This window comes from Micropterus dolomieu, linkage group LG21, assembly GCF_021292245.1.
Source record: "Micropterus dolomieu isolate WLL.071019.BEF.003 ecotype Adirondacks linkage group LG21, ASM2129224v1, whole genome shotgun sequence".
Lineage (NCBI taxonomy): Eukaryota > Metazoa > Chordata > Actinopteri > Centrarchiformes > Centrarchidae > Micropterus > Micropterus dolomieu.
This window is the reverse complement of record NC_060170.1, coordinates 21319232-21339732: the sequence shown is the minus strand read 5'-3', so window position 1 is coordinate 21339732 and position 20501 is coordinate 21319232. Positions and strand designations below refer to the sequence as shown.

The following is a 20501-nucleotide window of genomic DNA, read 5'->3' as shown; positions in this document are numbered from 1 at the left end:
TGTTGTGTGCAAAATCAACTTGAGCAGTTTAACAGGTTGACGCGGCACGGACACTTTTTTGGCCAGTAGTTATTTTCTTGTTTTGTTTCCTACAATTAGATGTCTTTGCAAACAAGATGTGATTTAATATTATTTTTGTTAACATAAAAGCGCACTTATTGGATTTTAAATGGGTGTCCGGTTTCGTTAAATTAAATGAGCTGTGATGGAGGGCTTTTACATTACAAAAGAACAGGTTGATGAATGGACTTGTACGTTTGGAAGATCAAAAAAGAAACCTGAAGCACACCAACAATTATCCGATTCATCTGATATCTCTCTTCGCTTTGTGTCTTCTCATTTCTTCTGCTGTTACACAAAAACAACAACTCAACGCCACAGCGAAAGAAAGCCACCATGAAATCACATGCTCCTGAGTAAATCTGGGGAATTACGCTCTCGTGTCTCAAATCAGTGAGAAAGTGAAATGTTTTCTAACAGAAAATTGCTTCCACTGTACAACAGCAGATGAGGACGTTCAAGATGTGCTCTCTTAGTTTGGGCACATTTGAACAGCCGGCATTACGTCAGAAGTGGGACTCATGAACCCATTTGGGTGCAAGCGTGTTTTTAAGACTGAAGTCAACACTGACCTTTATAATGAACAACTGTAAACATTTTAAGGATTGCTTCTTTGGTTTCAAAACATACATAGCACCACGCTTACCTTCATACAGTAGTCTTTTTAAAACATCCAATCTGCAAGGCCTTCCCTACATGAACCCCAGCCTGACTAAATCCCCAAGAATGGGGAGAAGAAGAGCACAGAGAGAGAGACAAGGGAAGTCTAAATATCTGATAATCTTAAATCGGTGTTACAATGAATCAAAGCACAACAACAAAACTGAGGAAAATTATGTTTTTGTTAACGTGATCATTGCTGTGATTTTTTTCCTGCACTTTTTTAGAGTACACTTAGCAGCTGAACAGCAGCTATGTTTACAAGTACATAATGTGATCTGAGTAAGGCATTACTCCACTTATTGTGTTTACACCAGTACCTGAAATCAGCCGCCCATCCATGGCATCCACTTGTTGCTTTTTATAGGAAGTGTTTTGTCTGGTATGATTAGATAAATAAAAGGCTAATGTGTTTATGACATGCAAAGCAAAAACTGACACAAAATTAGACATACTTCACTCAGCCTTTTTTCTGGCAGGATATTTCATCACCTATTCCATCATGGAGCTTTCCTGGCTGAATATTTACACACTATTTAAAATATAATTTATCTGTTATTTTTAATCAGATACTTTAAACAACTACAATTTACAGGTGTATATACCCCAGGTGATGGTACTGATTTCAAGACTGCAGAGCTTGTAGCAAGTTTTTTTTTTAGATGAGAGGATGATTGATGGATAAATCGATGGTTGGCTGGACGGGTTATGGTTAGATGGATGAATAAAAAGCAGACAGGATGAATAAAAAGCAGATAGCAGACACACAAGCAGACTGAAAACAACATAGAGAGGTAATGAGGAGGCCACAGTCAGGGCAGAAACTAATTCATATGGGATGAAAACCAATCTTGAAGGAGAGCCACTTCACCTTGAGAACGCCTTGTGGCAACAAAGAGTGTCCACAGCCTCCAGATTATCCTTAATTTCCTGCAGCAGAAGGTCTGGCCATGGCACAGCTCAAACAAGGTTTTATTGCTTAATTACATACATTTGCAAAGAGGTCGGGAAAAGGTTTGGAATCTGCCCTTAAGATCTGCATGACACAGTAGCATCCCTGCCAACCAAGATGTGAAGAAGACCAACAGAACTCGCAGTGAAAAATAAGTATCTTGTGCAAAGTTACCACATTTCCTAATAAATCATGTGTACTTTGTTAATAAATAACTATAGAACGAAGGAGGGTTTGCAGAAGAGAGAAAAAAAGAAAAAGCAGCGTAAGGACTGCAGCGTAGAGCCAAACACAGTAAGACGCAGAAACCTACCGAAACATATGTAACTTTTCACACTTCTTGGAAGTACTCTCCACATTGTGGGTATTTTAACACAAGGCTATTTTAGTAAGTCTTTTAAAGCATTCATTGTTTTACCAGCTGCATGTTGAATATTCCATTTATATTTTATTTGACATCCTTCACCTACCTCTGTTGAGTTTAAGTTCACCCTACAGACTCCCTCACATTTGTCTATGCCAGTCTGAGCTTATTAAATCTTAAAACAGAATATAAACGTTGGTCAAACGGATTGTTTTACTATTTTATGAACATGTGCCTCATTTCTAATTCATTTTTTTGCGAGTTTGTGAAATGACAAGATGTCAAACAACATATGTGGCTGAGTCAAGATCTTGGCAGCAGAACATTTACAGTGTTGCAACAATAACATCACTGGCAAATGAAAATACTCCCACTACATGAGCCAAGTGCAAACAGAAGTTAGTGATCAAGGAGTGTTATCCTCCTTTAATAACAAAGGCCACTGTTCATATTTCTTAACACAAACGGACTCACTTCCACTAAAACTCATGACCAATGACATTCATGAAGTTTGCAGTTTTAAACTTTTAGATGTGACAGTTTTGTTTCATATTTAATGTTCATATATAAGGAATATTTAGAAATTTGAATAATGGAATTTTCTTTCATCGTTATGCACAAGGAAATTCATCACTCACTTTATAAATAAAATATTTTATACAAGTAAATTTTTTAAATTTATTTATGATAAGGCACATATTAATTGAAGGGCCAGTCAACTTTGCTGGTCGATGTGCATGGGCCCCATGCAAGAACATTTTAAAAATTCATATCCTCTCTCTTACTTTTCTTGTTAAGGTATGCTAATACAACTGTTCTAAGACAGACTTAAATGAAATTAAATCAGGTAATTACAATACAAAATAAAATGGAAGTAAAATACCCAAAAGTAATATAAAAAATAAAAACCAACAAGACATGTTGGAAGTAAAATAGTGTGCTTGCATTAATAAATTATGAAAGCAAGCTGTTAACAAGAAGGCACCCACCTGTGAGATTTAATCATTAGCATAACTTACATATTGCAATATAAGGCTCCCTGTACCACTCTGTGTGTAGGCAAGTTTCATTCACAAGTAGATGGAAGATTTTCACATTGCTATCCTTAATTAGCTATGCATTATATTTTAATTAATTTTGTTAATTAAGGAATTGAGATTTGGTCTGGACCACTTGTGAAATTGCCTTTCAACCCAAGAATGTGAATGCCACAAATTATCTTACATGCCACAAATCTGTTCGAAAGAGTGGTTTTTGCATGAGGCCTAGTGTTTGGGCAACAGTGCAATAATAAGTCCCCCCCCCCCCCCCCCCCCCTCCCTCTCCCCCCTCCACAGAACAGAAATAATAATTTAACACATACATTTTACCATTGCTAGAGCCTCAGCTACCATTATTTATCATATAAAATCTGTTGGGTGACCAGCAATTCTCCGCCATTTGGTCCCTGTTTTCCAACTCACACGTTTTCAGACAACAAAGGACAGTCTCGCTGGGTGGATTTTTTCCCCTCTTACCCCCTCCAGGCGGCCGCAGGCCTCATAAATGGCTCCAGACGCAGGGACTCTGTCCACCATCTGACAATGATTAGGACATGGCCACGCTGAATACAAGTAGAGCCTGCACACTCAATTGCAACACACCTTTATATGCAGCTAAACTAAACATGCCACCCACAAGTTTCTAGATTCAGGCGGAGACGCCAGTCAGCGGTGGAGTTGAAAAACAGTATTCAACTGGACTCGTCACTGTAAAAATGTCATTTCCATGTTGGGATACACAGCAGACAGAATGTGTCAAACTAAACATAGAAAGATGTTAGACCACTGGACAACTGGGCTCAAAAATGAAAAATGTTCCCTTGTGCATGAGTTTGACGTTGACTCACACAAATACATGAGGTATAAAGTCTAGGAAAGTTAAAGTGTGGTGGATGAGTGCATAGATTTTTAGGCATTAAATAAGCACATATATCATAAACATGTGCTATATTAGTATTCTTTGTCATGCACATAGAGCCGCCACATCATTTTGTCTTCTTTCCATTCTTTCTTTCTTTTCATTTACCCCCCCCCCCCCCCCCCCCCCCCCAATACACTGGGTCTCTTTCTCTTTCCCTCTCCTCCACCCAGACATCTGATAGTGATTATAGCACAGCCTCAGAAACACAACTCACTTAACTCCACTATTAAGTGACTCTGCACCACTGACATAATTTGTTCATCTACACGTAGAATTAACTGACACACACACACAACCACATGCACTCTCTACCTCCTCCCACCGTTATGATGTCCCCATTTCAGGCATGACCCTCATCTAGTCCACCCCCACCTCCTCATCATCTCCAGTCCCGTGGAACAGAACAAGTCACGGCTGTGTGCACTGTTGATTAGCTAGAAACTGAACCCAGTGAAAAGTGGAGAGCTAAGTGTTCTTTATTGGGTTTACTTCTTAGAGACACTGACAACATGACTTTACCCCATTACCTTATCTTTTACTAATGTAAGCCTGACATTAAGGCAACTTCACCTGTAAGATACCTTTACTTTAACTGTCACCAAGATTCCACAGAGGAAAGCAGAGATGAACAGAGTTGAAAGAAGAAAGAATTTTAAATTCAAACACTGGAGGAACATGTGTAAATGTATACAGCGGTTTGAGCTAGTAATTGTGGGGAGCTGTGTGGTGACTTTTGTACATGTGGCAAAGGGTCTGTGTGTGTGTGTGTGTGTGTGTGTGTGTGTGTGTGCGTGTGGTTATTTGCTACAGCTAATTCCTTAATCACACAACATGTGCCTGAAACCTGCAGCAGATTCCTCTGAGGAGAATTTGCACACACAAGCACACACATGCAGAAGAAAACACATTGCACTGCTATCATTACTATTAATCCCCGTTCACTGTGCCTCCTGCAGCTGGTCATGTTGGAACACGAGAGCTATAGGAAGTAGGTTTAGAGAACAAACAAAGAATTATTTGCCCTGTTCAGCCAGTAAGCTTTTAAAAAGAAATTTGCGCCATCTTTTCCAATGTTCATGACACATCTTATCATTTTGATTTAGCTTAGTGGAATCATACTTAAAGAATCCACACAGTGAATGAACTAACAAACCTGCGGATGTCTGTCAACCTCCTGATCTCTGTCTGCTTCTCTGTCTGCTGCTGATAAAACTAAGCTAGCTGGCAGCTTTACAGCGATTCATAGCAAAAGAGATACATTGTACTAGCGCTGGATGATATGGCAAAAAAATGTTATCACAATAAACAGTGGATCACAGTTGCTAAACAGTGGATCTCTTAACAAATCTGAGGTAGAACATTAAAAACCATTGTGATAAAATCTTTTTATCAACAAATGTGCAAGAGTAAAATAAAGTAAAATATTTTTTCAGTCCCTTTCCCTCAACAAAATAAATATCTTAATAGAAAAATTAAGTGCTAATTCGTTTGTGATTCAACTGAATTAAATTATATAGTTATAGTTATAGTTATATTGTTATTGAGGAAAATTACATCATACGATCATTACAAGCATACGTTATTCTACTGTCCCGGAATTCTTTATTTTTATTATTATCATATTGTTTTACTGCCCAGCCCTACATTGTACAATCCACTTTTTCTAATGTTAAGTGTAAAACAGAAATGAAACACAGAAATGCAACAAAACACAGGCCCCTCTCCAACTGTTAACCAATTCAAAAAACAATTAAGTAAGCTAAAGATTGTTGTGATACAAAGGTACTGCTGCATGTTGATTTATGACTTTAAAAAACAGGCTTGAATAACATGACTCTCTGCTGCACATTTATTTTATTAGTGTATCAATGTAAAATTCCACATTGATACACTAATAAAATAAATGTGTGACTATCTCATTTTGCAATTCTTGATGAACAAGATGTAATACATTAAATACAGCTTGTCATGAGCGCAAAGTTAATTTTAAACAGTTACAGAAATGATGGCAATATGCGTGCTGACCTGTTATAAGTTGGTACATCTACATAGCTGCCCTGGATAAGGTAACGGTTTTCTCCTGGTGGCTCATCTGGCAGAGGCCCATAGCACCTGGCACTTGCATTAACCATTTTAAGCCAGACTGACTTCTTAATCTGTATATCAGCCCCATTCTACCACATCTTGCTACTGTATGCTGAGTAGAAAAGTATCAGCTATATGCCTGAGAACGTAATGTATAGCAGCTAGGTAGGAGTGCAGGGTAGAGGCAGGGGTATTTTTTCCTACAGGAAGCTGAGTGGACATGGTTCAGGAGGTTTGACTTGTAAAAACATTGCTCCCAGCATATCACATTGAATATAAAACTGGTGAGCATGTGGTGCAAGTATGTGTGTATGCACGCACACCTGTTTAGTTATGAATCTGAACCTAGAGATGCTGGTAGCACACGTGTGAGTGTGTGTCTGTCTGCAGGGGAATATACTGTATTCAACTGAAAATATCTGATACGCCCCTCAATGGGCAATTCAATATATGCATGTGTGTGAATGTGTGAGTAGAAAGAATTGGCTAGGCGCCTACAGGGGCCTGTTAGGGACATCTGGTCTGGACTTTGTAACTCAGAATGTCTTTCTCATATTGGATCTCACCATCACCACCGCTATTTCTCTCAAATATTGCTCACAAATCTGTCAAAATTTGTGTTAGTGAGCACTTCTCCTTTGCTGAGATAATACATCCACCTCATGCTGATCAGACAGCATAGGTATTGCACAGGTGTGCCTTAGGCTGGCCACAATAAAAGGCCACTTCAAAATGTGCAGTTCTATATGTGTATATCTATTTATCTATCTATCTGTCTATCTATCTATATCTCATCTAATTAAATCTGCAAACAACAGCCCTCCTCCAACAAGATCTGCAAGATCTGGCATGATGTTATCTACAACTTCACCTCACATTTCCTCCATCTACAAGAAACTATACTTCAGACTCAATCCTAAATTTCCTGTTTACATTCATCTCACCAGCAGATGTCGGTGGTCAATGGATTCCCAACACTGTCTGCATCTTTCAATAAACTGATTCAATAAGCATTAGTGTTTCACAGGACAAAACACAAAGACTCCCAGAGGCCTGCTCCACATTGTAGTTTTCCTGTGATATGGATATGTATAAATCCACCCTCGAGATTTGATTTCACATGCATCAGATTCAGTATCTTAGGGGCAAAATTTGATTTGGTATCAATCGGATGTAATTACACTGGAATTGCACTTACAAGCCCGTCATGTCTCATAGGAAGGTGGTGCCTGCACGGGCAATGTGGAGGCAATTTCAGCCAGCAGGGTATCAATGATATGACAAAAAAACAGTACATCTGCAGCAGCAGATGGGGGGCTTTTTAGAAAGAGGGAAACAGACAGGGAACAGACACAGAGAAAGAGAATAATAACAACAAATAGTGGCTTGTGAGTTTGATTATACACATTATACCTCACCCTTTGACAAAGACACATCTGTACAAATCAAAGAAAGCCATTTATCATTCCAGACCTAAATGCATGTGTGTGGAGGACTATAGGACAAGTCAGTAAAAGACCATGTAGGTAAGACATAAATAAAGACAAAGAAGCAACCACATACCACGGAGAGGTGCAGACAATACCTTGAACTCTTTGAACAGTTACAATTTCTTTTTCCATTTAATAACATTCTGTCCTGGCCGTCTGCCTCTGTCAGTTTGACCGACTCACTGTGAGTCACTACCTTCTTTGAAAGTGTGTTTACCTCATTTACACCTTCACTCTGGACGCCTGACTACAAAAGCTTGGTCAAAAATAAAAGCACCTGTATATTTGGTCAGGTTTGGGGTTTTTTTGTGACTTCAGACATTTTGAAAAATGTAATGTAACACAGAACTGCTCATGTGGTTGACACAGCCCATCTTCTAAAACAGGAAGTCAAGGGGTTTCCATCACTCAGTCTGACCTTTAACCTTTCAGACATGCTTAGAAAATGAATAACTGGCAAGGCCACAACTTGAAGTAGCTTCTCTCTGTCTCTCTTTGCATATATTGAAAACAAAACCTAAAAGGTAAAACATGATGCCGCTTTCTATCAAGAATATCTTAGCCTGAGTTGCCAAGTCTATATTTCATTAAAACTACCAATAAAATTAATGTAGGTAACTAGTAGTAACTGGATGTCTAGACAAAGAAGTGAAGCACACCCTGAAACTTAACAATGACACTTGCTCGTAGGCAAATATCTCTCCCCTCACTGATGGAATAGCACCTCAAAAGGAGGCATCATGAAAATTGGGGGTGTCGGGTTTGGAGGGCAGGAGGGATGAAATTGTCCCAAAGTGTTTCCAGATGGGTATCTTTCTCTACTCAGTCTGCTGTTTTTCTTCAGCCCCTCACTCATCACTCCATCATTTCTCTTTTTTCCCCTTCTTTTGAGTGAACCACAGGCCCGGTGATTACTTTAGTTAGGAATGAGCCAAACCAAACACAAGAAGACAGAGCTGTGGTCCACCAAATAAAGAACAGCTTCACAGTTCAAAGCTGAACTATGTGGGTTAAAGCATCCTCAGGGCTCAACCGGTTTATGTTTATGATGAGGGCTCTTCTTATCAACAATGCACTGTTTTTATGTCGTCATTTAAAATGTACATTGTAATATATAACAGAAATGATTAACCATCAAAAGGTAGCGAGAGGTTGGAGAAAATGACAGATGTGAACTATTCAAGCACGTTGCTCATATGTAAAAGGGTGCAGAGGGCAAAAAAAAACAAAGAGAAAAGAAACTATAAAGGAGTGGCTGAGTTGTGTGACCTGTGTGAATTAGAGAGCAGCGAAACAAAATAGCCAAACCATGAGATCAGAAACTGGCTGGTAGTATGTTTTAACATCCACCCTGTGGGACACAGGCCTGAACTCAATTCTGCTGCCTATTAGTAAATCATTATTTAAATATGTTTTATACTTTCAACGTACGCTTATCTCAGTGCAGTGTTATGGCCAGCAGCTTTACTTTAGCCACAAAGTTTGTTATAGTAATTTGCTGATTACTGTGATCTCCCTTTGGGTCCTGGAGTCAGAGGGCTGGAACATTTCAAGTATTGTGTCTAAAGGTGCTGATGCCAACTCATTGTCACATCATTCAAAGTAAAGAAAAAGGGGAACACCGGGGGAGGAGTGGCTGAACTGTGCGCCCTGTGTGAATTATAGAGCGCTGGGACAGGATAACTCCATCATAAGATCAGGAGATGCTGCGTGTTTAAATGTCCACCCTGAGGGGGAGCAAGAGAGTAATGGAGCCGAAGATTAGGATAATGAGACTGTGCAGCTGCGTGATCTGGTTCTGAAAAGATAAGACCGATAACCACAGACGTGAATATAAATGCCCCCCTATGTGCATGCACAAACTAATGCTATCACACACAAGCACATTCTTCGGACTCCTACTCACTGTCTCCCATTGTAAAGCAGTACATGCAAATTCATCTCTCATCTGTTACACACACACACACACACACACACCTCAGGCCTTGCTGTGTATTGGCTATGCCCCTGTCAGTGTCTTCCTCATCAACAGCTACATCAACCCAGTAGGCAAATTTCCTGTCAGACCCTATGCCCTGAGCTAACAAGTGTATTTTAACTGCAACTGTACTATACACAGCCACAAAGTAAACCCCTGCGTCCCGAATTTCACCCATTCTCATCTGGTCACCCTACACTAGCCACTCCAAAAGGTACAATGTGTAATTACTGGGCACATGCTCAAAACAAATAGGAGGCAGCTACCTCTGCAACACAATATGCAGGCGTCTATGAGATGACGTCAGAGCTCTTCACATTCTTTTGATAATGTTAGTTTATTTTTTGAGTTCTGGCCAAATCATCCACAATGTACCTTCAAGAACAAATGGTTCTTTTTACAAACTTGCATATATGTTAGAGGTACAGTACGGTACCGTGCAGGTAAAGTTTTAATTGAAAAATAATGGTCCAAGTCCTGATTCACCATATGAAGTGCTTACCCACCAAAATCATGTGGCTTCGCTAGATTATAGTAGCACTTCCATTCAGTGACTGAGAAGAAAGTGCACACTGTGCCACTGTATATTCCTTTATTCACTGATAATTACACAGCGTACTGACAGACAAGTAGGACAGTGTGAAAATGATCATATGGTGATGCAGTAGTTTTACTACATGGTCACAACTGTGAAAGGTATACTGCTAATTACTTGGAATGTCAATATTCAGTAAGTACATTTACAGTAAGTAAGGAACATGCTGTTGCAGGAAAAAACATTTTCAGTTATGTGTGAATGTATGTTTTATTATAACTAAGTAAATAACTGGATCTCATGACATACAGCATTGTGTGTGTTGTGTAGTAAAAGAAATGTGTCTGAGCTTTGTGTGCGTGCATATGTCAGTGCACACTTGTTTGAACGTATCAAAAGCACTGGCAATAGATCACAATTTCCATCTAAAAAGCAAGGGGTCACATTTTTAACTCATCCCAGCTTCAAAGGACAACAGAGGAAGACCCGATGGGATCCATGTGTATGAAGACATAGACCTCAGACACACATTCATGCATAGATGCTGACATGCACAATGCAGCCAGTAGAAGTAATGTCACATTAAACTGCCTAAACCTTTACAGCAGAAGACAGCATGTTTCCAGAGACAGAGAAGACTACCATGTAGGGTTAGCATTCAAGTGGTCATATATAAATGAGGATATACTGTACATTTACTTGATTGACTTTGACACAGCTGAATGACCCTTTGATCAAGATAAAGTATACAAACACTGTGTATCTCACTGCACTGAGAGATTATGAGGAACAGTATCACCTTAGGGACAATGTGGGTGATTAATAAATCTGGGCATTTCTCACTAGACTTCTGCTTTTGCTGTCTGGCTGTCTGCCACACAGCAAAAGCAGTACTGATGGTGACCTAAGGTTTTGCTTAAAAGGTTGTTGCTCTCTTTTTCTTACAAGTGTTTTAAACCTTGGCTTAAAAGACCTTAAGTGTTGAACTACATATTTTAGGCAGCAGTACACCTTTATCATTAGCTGCCATGGTTCCTTTCTTGGGCTACCTACATTTCTTTGTCGATTACGGAGGTTTCAAATCAATAAAACAATCTGAAAATGTACCTGCATAGTGTTTTTTGCCTAAAAAAACAAGTTGATTTATAAAATGCCTGAACACAACCAGAACGGGCTTAAAGCACTGAAGAGGGGAAATCACCAGAGGGAACATGCTGTTAACAGAAGTTCAGCACTTAGACAGAAAATGTCCTCTAGCAAATACAAGTTTTATTGCAAAGTTGCAGGTCTATATCTACATTTGGACAAGTTCAGCCACTTCTTTTGTAGCTGAATCATTTTAACAACGGGGTAAGAATTAGACCTACAGGAGATTACAGCAGTTTGGGTGAACCTCAAACCTGTAACACACATAATCAAGGTAAGAAATACATTTACCTGTGCCCCGTTTCTTCAAGAGGACAGAGCCAGAGATTTGAGGCAGGCTGATAAATGTTCAGCAGTTTTTTTCCCCACACATTACTACATTTGAAAAACCTTTAAGGTAAACTTTAAAGAATTCTCAAGGCCTGCGGAAACCTTTATTGACACAGATTTATAGATAAATGCTGGAACATTTCTATAAATTACAGTGACACTGTAATTAAGAAAGAGAGTTATATCTTTCAGATGAAGGCCTTAGGCTCAAGGCTCTTGTCTCTTTTTGCTTGTTATCAGCTCGATCTCTAAGTTGAGGAAATTGGAATTTAGACAAGCATAACACTGGCAAATTGTCCTCGGGTTCACATGAATATTTTTTTCCCTCTCTTTATAATCTTTGCCCTGATGTCTTTCTTATGGTTGTATAATACATACATTTCCTACAATACGTTTACCTCCGCAGAAGTAATGTGGTGACTGTAATCACATTGAAGTGCTTAAGGCATTTACATTTTTCAAAGTAAGGATCCCCCCTATAAGTTGAGAAGCATGAGAGGTAGTGGGTCCTGGCATTACAGTATCAGATGAAAAATGTTAAGAACATGACACTTCAAATCGAAATGAGAAAATGTTTTGGCCCATTTAACAAGCTGCCACCACTGGTCATTACGTCCAATTTAACTCCCTCTATGGCAGCTACACATAAAAAACTACATTAAATAAGACTGAAGTACCCATATATGGAAATATAAATACAGATTTTGTAGAAATTAAAGTAAATCAAAAAAATGTTTTTTTAATTTTGACATTGACATTAAATCAATCAGACTTCACATGATATCTGATATAGACTGAATATTGTTCCATGGAGACCATTGTGCATGTAAATGTGCCCTTTGAGCACGCCTATATTCTCTGTCAGTCTTTTCCTCCTTGCGTTCCACTGATCTTTTCTCCAGACAGACAGAAATTGAGTTTGTTTTTGGCAATTTTGCTATTCTTGGCACGTACATTAAGCTCCAGCAATGTGATCTGAATTTCCAGCAGTCAGTATCAGACACCTTGTCTCACATCACGAGATGTCTGAAACTGTTAAGTGTCTAAACTGCTCTCTCTCACTCTGTCTCTCTGTCACATTTACACACACACACACACACACACACACACAGACACACACAGACACACACACACACACACACACACACACACACACACACACACCAAGAAAAGAAAACGAGGGACGTTTTCTGTACAGCTGCGATGTGAAACTCAATTACACAGCCAATTGAGAATGTGGCTGTTTCTCAGATTTGCGTGATGTGTTCCTGACCTAAATAAGATTGCTGTTCCCAGTGAAGCCCCAACAACTACATACACTTACCAGGTTGACAAACAAAGAAAACAGTACACATATGCCGACACACAAACACACACCTGGATCTCTGCTTCTCTCATTCATATCTGCTGAGTGTTTTCCTGCATGGGTCCCTGGCGTTACTGCCCCCCAGACCCCTTTAGATGAGGTGAGGTAAGATTTGGAGCCATGGTATTCTCCGGCCATCTGGATATACATTTACATATGTGTGCTCATGTGCACACATACAGATATACTCTTGTCATAACCTACACTGACAAACACCTGGACCTGGTTACTAGACTCGGAGGGAGAGTACTGTGTGCATGCCTGTGTGTGTGTGTGTGTGTGTGTGTGTGTGTGCGTGTGTGGGTGTGTGTGTGTGTGTGTGTGAGTGGGTGTGTAAGGGGGATCTATGGGGAATGCTGGGCTGTAGGTTATTCAGTGCTGGAGGCTGTATTGAGGTTCATTTTATTTTTTCCCCCTGCTTTCCAAGCCCTTAAAAAAGGGGGCTCACTTCACAGAGCCTCAAAAATTAAAGGCTGGTCATACTACATACTACTACAATACGTATACCTTTTCCTCCAACAGAGAATCCAGAGAGAAGGGGTTTTCAATGTTTGAGGACAGTGAGTAAAGTGACTGTAAAACTGCTGTGAATATAGGATTACAGGAGGAGCCAGTGTTCTTGTTTTTACAGAATTCATTAAAAGTATCAAACAAATACATTTCATGTGCAAGTTTGGAACACATTCGAGAAAATAAACACAATCAGCTATGGAGGTAGGTGTGCCTGTGCTCCCACAACTATACTTGAGTAAAAATCCAGCAGTTATTATGATGTTTTACACCAATTATGTGTAATATCTACAAAAACTGGTCAGATGAAAAATTCACATTCTCTCAGTGTAAAACCAGCGATGACATTCATTATGTGTGCCTGTTTTCTGAACATCAGTGTTGATGTATTTAGTTTTGGGTCTGCAGTTGCTGCTGCCATTTTGTCCAAGTATTAATATTATTATTACCATTACTACTATGCAGATAAATATAGACAAGAGTTTGTTACCCTGGTACCTAAACAGACACTTTTACACACAAAGACAGATTAGACATCTGTTACCCCCCCACCCTCCCGAAAAAAAAGCTAATTCAAACACCCATCACTACAAATGATGCAATATCCACGCAGTGAACTAAGCCTCCAGCCAATAAACAAGTCAACCTGCACGTGCAGCAGACTGTCAACACCTAGCAAACAAATAGAGCAACGCCTGTCAAACTTTCCATGGTGATTGCAAGCAATTGCGAGTAAAAAAACAGACATTGGAGACGCAATAGTATGCTAAAAACTGTTTTACCCGCAATCACTTCAACTTTACTCACCTTTGGATACTTTCTTGTTTTCTTATTTCGCAGAGGAAAAGTGGCAGCACTCAGTACTCCGAGTACAGATGTGAGTTAGTCTGTTTCCTGGAGAGAGTTGTAGCTTTTCTCCCACTCTCCCTTTACTACTCTCTCTCTCTCTCTCTCTCTCTCTCTTTCTCTCTCTCTCTCTCTCCCTACTCTCACACACACACGCAACGGGGCACACATTGGTCTCTCACATGAAAACCTCTAAAATTCACTCAGCTGTATGAGGAGTTATTCATGCCATGCTGAAAGCTGCGCATTAGCTGGAGAAAAGCACTTGAGTGGAGTCATGCTCTAAATGGATCCCACAAGCCACTCTTCAAGTAGGTGTCTAATAAATAATAAACAACTAAAAATGCCTCTAAACTAATAATAATAAATTCACTAGTAACCTAGAAGTCAAAGCACAGGATGGGCAAAAATTAACACCGGCCCCCCACCTGAGGGGGCAACATTACATGTTCATTTCATGTTAGTTGTGTTTGATTGGCTAGATTTGTAAAGGGGTGGGCGTTAAGAGAATGGACAAGAGTCGGAGGGAAAGAGGGGAGAGTGAGAGTGAAGCTGATTTCATATGGAGATCAAGCTGAAAGAATATCTGCATATATGTCGCATTCGCATCTTCATACTGAACTAAAGTAGCGTCCCGCTTTACCGGAACCAGCGGCGTGTAAATAGACTTACGTGTAACACAAAACCAGCACAACGACTGTGGCTTTTCACACAGATCGTCCAGTCTCTCAGTCTCGTCCCTGTCACCTACTTTCCAAGCTCAGAGGCGGATAAAATCAGACCCCCCTTTCCTGTTATATACCTTTCATACAGTGCAGCGAACCGGCAGATTACCCCATGAAAACATTTACTGTTATGTCTTAAGTAGTTAATAATATCATCTACCAGCCACTTTGGCAGGTGAGCCAAAAAGTTAATTTCCACCCCTGGTTAGAATAGAAGGATTATTGTTTTTTTGACCGTGTTAGCCTATCAAATACAGTACTACTTATCCCAGCAGGGCACCCAATTATTATTTAATACATTTTTTTTGTGGTTTTCAAATGTATCTTTGGAAATACATTCCTGACTTTTCACTCTAATTTGATAGGAAAGTACACATTTATGGTGTGTCACATAACAATGAGTGTTATGTGAAACACCATATAAATGTTGAATATCCGAATCAGATGTGTAAACTATTGTCATGTTAAATACAGCGATACAACATGTGACAACTGGAGGGCGATCCAGCCTGATGCGTGCCTTAGCCCCATCCAGCTGCCCCCCATATCACACTGTCTTTGTCCGAACACATGCATTAGCCCCATCCAGCTGCCCCTCATATCACATTGTCTTTGTCCAAACGGCTCACTTGACAACTGATTCTCCTCAATTGGAAAAACAGCAAACTCTTTTCTCAAAACACTACAAACATCAGTTAAGCACATGCGAGGAGTGGGTGTGTGACCTGGTGAAGAAGTGTAGCATTTTGATTGGTTGTGTTTTGAAAAGGAAAGTATTTTTGTGTCTTAGGTTGAGAATTGTGTGTGGTGTTCTGAAAAAAGTGTTTTATGCAATTGAAAACTGAGTTAAGGGCTGAGAAATAGCTAATGGTTTTGGAGATTTGAGGTGAGGTTTTGCTCTTTGAGTGAAAGGATTCAAAAAATGTGTGGCATGTAAAGATTTTGTGTGTAGGCAGTTGTACAAAACTGTAGTATAGACATATAAATAGGTCAAAGGTCAGATTACCAGTTTTGAACATTGGATGCCAACAATGGACAGAGAGCAAGGGGAGTAGGAAGGAGAGGCAGAGGACGACAACGAGGACAAGTTCAAGAGTTGGTAGAAGCGGAGGAGAAGTAGGAAGAAGAGGACGACGACGACAAGTTGAAGAGGACGAGGGCAAAGAAGAGAAGGAAGGAGATCCATCTCTGATAAGATCAGGGCCACATTGATCATGTGATTAACCACAGGATGACCATGAGATAAGGTAACCCGAGTCCAGGCCAAAACTGTTATGCGTCAAATGCACATATATTATACACCACAAGTTCCTTTACAGCGGCGTCCATAATTCAACCTTCAGAAATTAGAACAGGTTGCAGCTATCTAATGACTGTTTCAGTCTTACAATATTGTACTGTAAAATATATATTTTACTGCAACATCTGTAGCTCTAAGCCATCCATTCACTGCACTGCATTGTATGAATGAGGTTGGTTGTCATGCTGTACTACAATATTTTGTGCATTTTTTACAGTAACTAAATTGCACACCCTCACACTGTTGAATTCTCTACAGAGTGGAAATGTTTACACACACACACCAATTTGTTCTTCATTCTAAAAAGGATACTTTTGGGTTATATATGTTTATGGTTTTTCGTTTCTTATATGCTACTGTGTACAACACCTTGCTGTTGTTAAAACAGTTATGTTTTGCCAAGTAAATATTTTCTGTTTCAACACTGCATTGGTGTTTACAGTGTTCTTTTCAGCACCTCTCAGCAGATTACTTTCACTCTAGAACAATGTATGGAAATGTACACATAAGTCTATGAAAGACAAAAGAGCTTTAGATTTAGAACAACAGTGTGTGCATTGTATATTGTATATTATAATTTAGTTATCCAACGAAGGTTAAAGTCAAGAGCAACTGGACTTGGCTTCATAGACATTATAATTTAGTATTATGAAAAATGTGTTCATGCTTCATTTTAGGATGTGTTTATGGCATTTTGAAAGCAGTGTTTCATTTTGAAGGACATATGAGGCGTTCTGCATTTTGTGTGAGCAGTTTTGGCAATTATTTGTAGAGTTTTGAAAAAAGGAGACAGTTTTGTGTGTGTAAGCAGTTATAAAAAACTGTACTAAAGAAAATATCTTACAGGCAATGGAATTGGCCTGTGGTGAGATAGGTGTGGAGTGTTGTTGCTGTAAGGCTGCATCCAGCACACCAGAGGGTTTTCCTACTTGGCAAGGGACAAGGTTGCATGTGATTTGGCCGAACCCAGCACAAAGACGTGATGCTGAGGCAGAATGAATCTCTCAATGACTTTGATTTTGCAGCTGCACAACATTTTTAATTGTAATTGGCTTTTCATTTAGAGTTTTTTTTGTTATTTGGGCTTACTATACTGTACTTTCAAGCAAGTGCTGAATATACAGATATTCAATACTTTATTACTTGCAGTACTTACAGTATACAGTACTTTTTAAAAATTGGAAAATGTGTTTCCTATATGCAAAAAAACATTTTCTGTAACTACATGCCTTGGACTCAATTTTTTGTGTCTAAAGAATGCTCTGTAGTGTTTTACATATTGACTGGCTGTGTATATGTTTTGAAAGCATTGTTTGATTTTGAGCACAGATCACACGGTTTTGAGGTGATTGTTTGATTTTGCCAGAAGAGTCAAGGGGTTTTGTGAATATAGTTTAAAGACTGGGTTTTGTGTTTAAAGTTTTGAGAAAATGGATGAAGGTTTCCAGAAATGTGTCTTAGCAATTGTGAAAAACTGTAATGCATGCCACCCCTTTTTGTGAAAGATGTGCAAAAGGTGAGATAAAAAGAAATGTTTGACCCAAATAGCTTTATTTTCATAGGTTGTTACTGCCATGGGGTAACTCACATATTCATGTTCTCCTCTCTCACAGTATCCACTTCACCTCTCTGTTTCTTTCTATTGGTGTCTCCTTTGACCTTTCTCAGCACAGTGCAGCACAGTGTGTTGAAATCTGCATTTCACACTTATTATGCCCGACTCCTCTATACTAACAGATGGTTTCTCAAGCAATAATACAGGAAGTTTAGTATTACACTGACAGGAAGCAAACATAAGGAAACACAGGATATTTCTTTAAAAGCACACCATTTATTAGACAACTCAGATCAATTTTATTGTAGTTTTTTGTAGTGTAATTTTATTGTAGTGTACAATACATACATATATATATGTATTGTATGTATTGTAGTTTTGTTTGTATTAACCCAATTTTGTCCCAAAAAGTAAAAACAGCAGCTTTCTTTTATAATTATTGTGTGAAATTAATGACTGAGTTTTGTTGGCATTTATTCCGGTGTTTGGAAAACAAAACAAAATATACCATATGTACACCTCAGCCATACTGAAAAGAAAATATCGTCAAATCAGCATGTTGGGACAATTAGTGGACAATCAAGTGAGATTCTAAAAACACAGAAGAAACTACTCCCGATCCACTCCCTGCACCGAGCCCTGAAAAGCAAAAACCAGTTACCCAAACAGTTAAATACATATTGTCAGATAAGACATTTCTATCCTCTATAAACAAAATAAAATATTTTAGTATCCATGTTTGATCATATTTTCCTGCAGGAAAGCCAGAAAGAGCTGCTCACTTTAATGAAGCATATGGAGGACTGAATCGACCAGAAATGAATGCAATTATTATAATATAAATATGTATAATAATGAAACAAAATAAATAAAAATATAAATAAGATTCAGGAAACTATATGGCACTTAGTATAGAAAACATATTTCTGCCAGTACTATGCAATTGTCAAGATATGGCAGTCTATAATAGTAAGGAGAAATACATAAATATACTTTATATGGGATTTATATTATGCTTTGTATTTATTTGTATTTGTGTTTATATGTATTTATTTAATTTATATTCAGAGCCAATTCTGTCCTCCATAAAATCAAGACCATTTCTCTTTCTCGTTGTCTATCTTTCTCAAGTGCCTCACTGTTCTAAATTCATATTACTGAATGTGACCTTTTGTTTTGCAACTAGTAAGATTTTTGCCAATGTTACCAGTATTGCACAACAAATGGAAAATAAAACACGTAGAATTCATTTAAAAAATAAAGAAAAAAGTTCAGATATGTTTAAGCACGGATCAAAGGCAACAGCTTTCACCACCACCCCAGACATCCAGCTTACTTGTATTAAAACAACTTGCACAAGCATATTCTGGAAATGTGTTGATGCAGATTCTGATTTTTCAATTTCTGTCTATAATATGGTTTTGACACATATGTACAACACAGTTTAACACAGGAAATCGGATGGCTAATATTCTCTTTTTAAACTTCATTAAAACAACACAAAGACTAACAAAAATAATTCATATAGTATGAGTATGACTATAAATTTTCCCACATTTCTGGTACAGTCTAAGTGTTGAGGGATTTAAGAGGTTAGCCACTTTGTATAGTGACTTACAATGGCAAATGTTAAGATTAAAGTTTAAATTATAAATAAAGATTAGGATCACAAAATCATATGTAATATTAAATGCGAATTTGGTGATTTACTAATAGTAGTACACATACACTGCACCATTTGGCAGTAAAACTGTTCTACTTCGGGATGCAGGGACAAATAAAATTAAAATTAAAATCCGTTATAACTGATGTGCTTCTTTCAGAGTATCTTTTGTTAAAAATTGGTAAAAACAGTGATCCTTTACTACAGTCTGTTTTACTGCTTATAGCAGAAAGCAGGTGTCAAAAGAAAATAATAAATGTTTTATAGTGGATCCGGGACAAGAATAAGTGTATTTAACACATAGCAGTGTTTCTGTAATTCTGAACTGCAAGAGCCACTACTATGTTTGTGTGAGTTGAATTGTGTGAATTTTATTGTTGTGGGAACTAACTACAGTACTATGAAGAGGCATTCCCACCCCCCAAACAAGAGAGAATGTATGGCTAGAAAATTGTGAGGAAAGTACAATATTCATATCTTCAGTGTGTGAGCATGTTTCTTGCAAAGAGGTTTGTCTTTTTTGGAGAAGAAGGTCTGGCCTTCCAGAGTGGTGCAGCACACCTGAAGAAAAGCGCAAAAAGATACACACACACACACACACACACACACAGAGAGAGAGAGAAAGGTTAGATACTTAAGTAAAGTTTTCCAGAATACTTTAAAACTCCTCATTGATACAATTCATTATCTCCTTAGAAATAGGTATATCTATTACATTTAATTAATTCTCTGAATCTGCTACTGACTGTTTGTGTAACAGTTACACTATTTTTAAAAAGAATGAATAAAACCTGTATCAATGACTATTTCTGCAATATAACATACACTTAGACAAGAAATTGGCAATGATATATTCAGAAAAGATAACACATATGTTTTTTTTTTTAATTGGAGTTTGAATGTTTGTGTCTATGTAATCTGGGAGCTCATTTTTTCTCCTCAGAGCTGAAAGGCATGCGGGTCAGACGGATAGG

General features: G+C 38.5%; 2 protein-coding genes across 3 annotated transcripts in view; both read right to left on the bottom strand.

Annotated features, from left to right (window-relative positions):
• The window catches only part of bmpr1ba (bone morphogenetic protein receptor, type IBa), an 83502-nt gene extending 69162 nt beyond the window's left edge, over positions 1-14340 (bottom strand). Inside the window, exon 1 of the mRNA XM_046033837.1 lies at positions 14246-14340. The gene's annotated coding sequence lies outside the window, so the exon portion shown is untranslated. The remainder of the gene's footprint in view (positions 1-14245) is intronic.
• A 3780-nt stretch (positions 14341-18120) lies between these two features.
• The window catches only part of LOC123960067 (PDZ and LIM domain protein 5-like), a 139406-nt gene continuing 137025 nt past the window's right edge, over positions 18121-20501 (bottom strand). Inside the window, exons 23-24 of one of the 2 annotated variants that reach the window (XM_046034571.1) lie at positions 19994-20088; positions 18121-18503 (exon numbers count right to left, since the gene is read on the bottom strand). In XM_046034571.1, the coding sequence (XP_045890527.1) occupies positions 19999-20088 (90 nt within the window). In that variant the 3' untranslated portion in view covers positions 18121-18503; positions 19994-19998. Of the gene's footprint in view, positions 20089-20501 lie in introns of both variants that reach the window. The other variant, XM_046034572.1, reaches the window with a different exon arrangement.